Raw genomic sequence first — 4,923 nt, 5'->3', positions numbered from 1 at the left:
CGATATTGGCAAAGAATTCTACACCAGCAGGGACACATCAAGCTAATGCACTGATAAGGGCAGTTTCTAATGATGCATACTCTGTCACGATGCTGCGATCCCTGTGCTTTTTCTTTTCTTTCTGAATCGTTAGGTTTGTCAAAAATAACAACACATTTTATAACAGAGTGGGGAGGGGTTGACCTCCCAGCATTACTTCCAAAACCCAGGTGAGCAATCATTCAGGCTAAGAAGACCACCTTACCTCTATTTTTTCCCATATGGCTTCATAGTTGTCTTGGTGTTGAATATCTTGCATCAGTTTCTGAATTAAAGCTGATTTAGTGGCAGAATGGCTCTCATTTTTCTCGGAGGATGACATTTTCCATGACTTCTCGTCAATGTATTTTTTCATTCCACAGACAGGCATACACAATTCCTCATCAGAAAGAATGTCACTCAGGGGCCCAGATTCAATGCTCTCCCCCAGTGAAGAGGCTATGTCACTGGATGAGCTTGGAGATACCCTGCCTAGCCTTGTATGCTTCCTCTTGACATGGTATGTTGGATAGATCTCAGAATCTGAATTCATTTCAGAAAGTTCCCAATCATCAATATTCTGAATAGTTTCTCCTCTGGGTTTCTGAGGCAGAAGCTTTGTTAGGTTTTCCAACTTCAAAGCTAAAACTTCTGTCTGCTTGAGGTGAGAGGGCAGTGCTAGGTATTCATCAGAACCATACCAGGCCTCAACAACCTCACCATTCCTGGTGACGTGACTTGGGGAGTAGGAGTAACCTTTTTTGCTTTCATGTTTTGAAAGAAGGGGTACCGAAGACACGATGCTGTCTGAATCAACAGAGGATTCACTGCTCAGAGTAAGAGGTGGCGAACTGGATGTTTCTGACTGCACTGGCAGTTTGGCATTCCGACTTCTCTGCTTACAGGGCTCAAGGGAGGATGAGGAAGCGGAATCTGTCTCTGGCCCCCTTGTGGCCTTGGAAGGATGAGGAGGCATTCCATTCGGCACCACCGAGCTCCCCATGTTTTCAGCTTGCTTGCCTGAGCCTGTTCCCCGTTTAGGTGTTCGGCATGGAGGCACCTCTTCTGAAGTCTTATGTGGCTTTTTAAGTCGAGGTTTCTCTTTATGATAGTCATTAAGTCTTCCCAGGCTGGAAGAGATTTCTTTAATGTGACTTTTGACTGTGTTTTCAAGATTTCCAGCCCCCACCTTGTGCAAACACTCAAAAGACTGGCTGGCAGCAGCAGGGCTGCTGGGGTAGGAAGACCGTAACACCAGGCAGAGCTTGGACCTGTCAGGAGGATCCACCAGCGAAGGAGTGCTCCTGCTCATCTCAGGCTTCAGATCGACCATCTGCCTCTTTCCATCACTGCCTTTCAGATCATTCTTAAAAGTCTCATCTTTAAGGAAAAGTGCTCTTTTTGGCAATGTGGGCTGTGTGGGAGAGTCCTCGTTGTAATTAAAGCAATCTCTAATGGATCGCTTGGGGGTTGCATTCTCACAAGAAGGAGGCTGTTGGTTCTTTGCACCAAGGTGGGAGGAGGAATTGGATTCTTGCTTCACCGTCTCAGAAGAAGGTTGAACAGCATTTGTCAGAGCTTCCCCTGAAGATGACGTCCCCGGTGTTAAGCCTGGTTGCTCTTCAACTGCAGAAGCGTTGTTTTCTTCACATGTGCCTTTGTCATCCACTGAAAGAGATACTTGAGACACCTCCTCACTAACTGCTTCACTGCAGTTGGAAGGGGGGTCAGCAGCCACCGTAAGTAACCCGACACTTCGGATAAGCTCGGGGAACTCCTTTTCCATCTCACTGTAGCTCCAAGAGTCAAAGGGTTTAGTTTTGACCTGGCTAGAGGTCATGTCACCCAGGCCACCGAGCAAATCCTCACTTGGACTGTAGTCAGACAGCTCAAATGCAGTAATACCACAATCCAGAGACAAGTAATTTTGAGAACATTTGATAGTTAACTGTCCTGAGTCATCCACTTCTGTTAGAGAATCAAGCCGACCCTGAAACAGACAATGGCAATGGTTTCAGTAAATGCAATGGCAATTACACTCAACTGCTACTCAAATGAAATCTCAGTACAGGCCTGTATATAGGTCAGAAATGCATCCATCTCAATATATTAATCAATTACTACATTGCTTTATACAGCATCCTATTCTTAAACATTTAAAGATTTTTCTTTAATCTGGAGCATAAAGCCTTAATAGAAATGGTCAAGGTCACATCAAAAATATCCATTATTGCCTTAATTTTCTATTTAAAATAGTGTATTATTCATTTAATAAGAATTTCTTTTTTTTTTTTTCCTTTTTGTCTTTTTTCATGTCCGGCAACGGATCGCAACCCTCAGTGTCACGCCCGTACCGGACCGGACCGGCAACAGGATCACAACCCTCAGTGTTGCACCCGCACCTCACTCACGAGCGGGAACCGGTCTGTATGTGGGATCCGAACCCTCGGCGGGAGCGCCACCGCGCTCCCAAGCGGCGCACTGTAGCAGTGCACCACCGGGCCGGCCCTAATAAGAATTTCTTAAGGGAAGCCTTAAGTTATAAAATTTCTGGGAACAGAGCGATATAAGAATAAAATCTCTATGAATATCTATTTTGCTTTTCACTGTCACTCCAGTACCTACCACAGTGACTAGCTTATTGTAGATGCTCAACAAATATTCTAAAAGTGGAATAATTAATTATACTAAGCCAGTCATGTTAAGTATATATTCACGAATCACAGGGAGGTAAACTACTGAATTTGCAAATATATGAAGAGTTCAAGACCAGTTCTGTTTGGCCCCACCCTTTCAAAGACAAGCACAGGTAATCCTGGAGAAAATTAATGACTGTCAAAACTTTATCATTTTAGTCCCATCTCCTCCTTTTACATGCATTCTCTCCCCCACCCCCATTGATGTATGTTAGATACTAAGTGCACACCTCCCTTATTATTTATAATTCTAGGCTGATTCAATTTGAAACTCCCTCATGCTAAAATATAGTATTACAAGTAAGTATTTTTAATTTCTTAATCTTTCTTTGTGTGACTCAGGCTTTACCTCATTACTAATGCAGTTTCTGATATCATACAACAAATGGAAAGATTTTTGGTTGATGCTTTGTTTAGGGTAGAAGAGCTCTTTGAATCCCATTATGCCTACCAGGCTGAGGGACAGCCTGGTTTTATCTAGCACCCTTAGGAGATGAAGGAAGGAAACTGAAAAGTAAAGGGTCATTATCTCCCCAGACGGCCTTTCTCCCCTTTCTCCTGGAGGAAGAACCAGGGTGAGTCAACTGAGTTCAGATCCCATGTGGCTGCTGGATCCTGTGTTCCTATCAACCAGATTATCCCAAGATCTGCCCTCTCCGGGATCTTACATCAGTTTTTAATGTTCATTTGTTTGTTTTCTTTTTAGAATGTTCTCTCTCATCAAAATTTCACCTTGCCTTTATCTCCCACTCCCTTCAGTCACCCCATAACGTGCAGATAAATAATAATGGCAATAAGCCTCATTTAACTATCCTAAGCCTCAGTTTCCTCATCCGTAAATGGGGATAGCTGATTACTATTATTATTTTTTCATTTAATTCTTACAACTTTCTTCTAGGGTCTGTACTACCATCCATGTTTCACATAAAAGGAGCCTGAGCCAAAAGAAGATACATAAGTAGCCCACAGCCTCATGACTAAGGGCCCAGCTAGGCCTTGGACCATTGCTGTCTGACATGAAGTCCACGCTCTGACTATTGGATATTATTTTAAACTGACATGCCTCCTCCTCCAATTTGTTTTCCACACTGCCACCAGAGTTACCTTTACAAATTGCAAATCTGTTGCTGTAACTTCTCTGCTTAAAGTCTTTTCATAGTTTCCTGTTCTATTAGTTTAAAAACCCAAACCCTTCCAAGGCCAGTCATGAAAAGACCTTTCTGATGCCACTCTTCCCCTTGCTGGCTACAATCAGCCAAAGTGTGTTCCTTTCAGTTTCTGAACACACTATGTTCCCTTCTGCCCCAGGGCCTTTGCACATGTTGTTTGCTGTGTCTGAAACTCTTCCCACCTATATCCCTTAACTAGTTGACTCTTCCTCATTCCTCTGATCTCAGCTTGAGTTTCACTTCTGCAATATTCCAGAGCCCCACCTATTTCAGAAACTTTTATTGTAAGTTCTCAAATTTATGCTGTTTTTTCTTTAAGCATTTATCTCAGTTTATAAACAAATACTGTTGTGATTATTTAACTAATTCATTTCTCCCACTAATTTGTAAGCACCACGAGAATATAAATCACACAGAAAGGCTGACTCACCAGGGTACCTGCAGCACTAAGCATGGAATGTGTAGAGTAAGCATTCAAAGGTACATCTGTTTAATGAATGAATGAATGAATGATGACATTTTGGAATGTCTCTCTATGCCTTCATGTAATTTCTCCCTCTGATTATGTAGTTTTAGTAGACTGTAATAATTAAAAACCCAAGCTTCAGAGTCAAATTCTAGCCCTAGCACTAATTAGCTATGTGACCATGTGCCAGTAGCTTGATTCACTAATCTTCATTTCCTTCACCTGTTAAAAGGAAATGATAAGCATGTCATAGGGGTATTGAGAAGCCTAAGGGATATAATATATGTAAGACACAAATCTGGAACATGGATAAGTAAGTGCTCAATGAATGTTCACTTTTATTACTTAAATTATTATTTTTAGTAGTAAAGTATATTGAGGAGAAAAGTTTCATCAAGATGAGAATATCTCTAATGCTAAATTATACTACACAATGGGAGAAATCAATATTAACTGCCAGTCTCAACAAAAATCATCTAAATGCAATTATGTGACTTTTGTATTTCATACCCGGACTAGGCTCTTCAAAAAAACAAAGTCAGAAGCCAAAAACACCAAGAAATGAGTCAGCCAA

The 4,923-nt window shown here is 41.8% G+C and overlaps 1 protein-coding gene across 1 annotated transcript in view; it reads right to left on the bottom strand.

The window, feature by feature from the left end:
* Positions 1–244: 244 nt before the first annotated feature.
* LOC103605252 (A-kinase anchor protein 6-like) overlaps positions 245–4,923 on the bottom strand; it is a gene marked incomplete at its 3' end in the record, with an annotated part of 106,599 nt that continues 101,920 nt past the window's right edge. Inside the window, exon 3 of the mRNA XM_008589830.1 lies at positions 245–2,008. Within this exon, the coding sequence (XP_008588052.1) occupies positions 245–2,008 (1,764 nt within the window). The remainder of the gene's footprint in view (positions 2,009–4,923) is intronic.

Source organism: Galeopterus variegatus, unplaced genomic scaffold (assembly GCF_000696425.1).
Source record: "Galeopterus variegatus unplaced genomic scaffold, G_variegatus-3.0.2 Scaffold5685, whole genome shotgun sequence".
In the NCBI taxonomy this organism is placed as follows: domain Eukaryota; kingdom Metazoa; phylum Chordata; class Mammalia; order Dermoptera; family Cynocephalidae; genus Galeopterus; species Galeopterus variegatus.
This window is presented reverse-complemented; position numbering and strand designations above follow the sequence as displayed.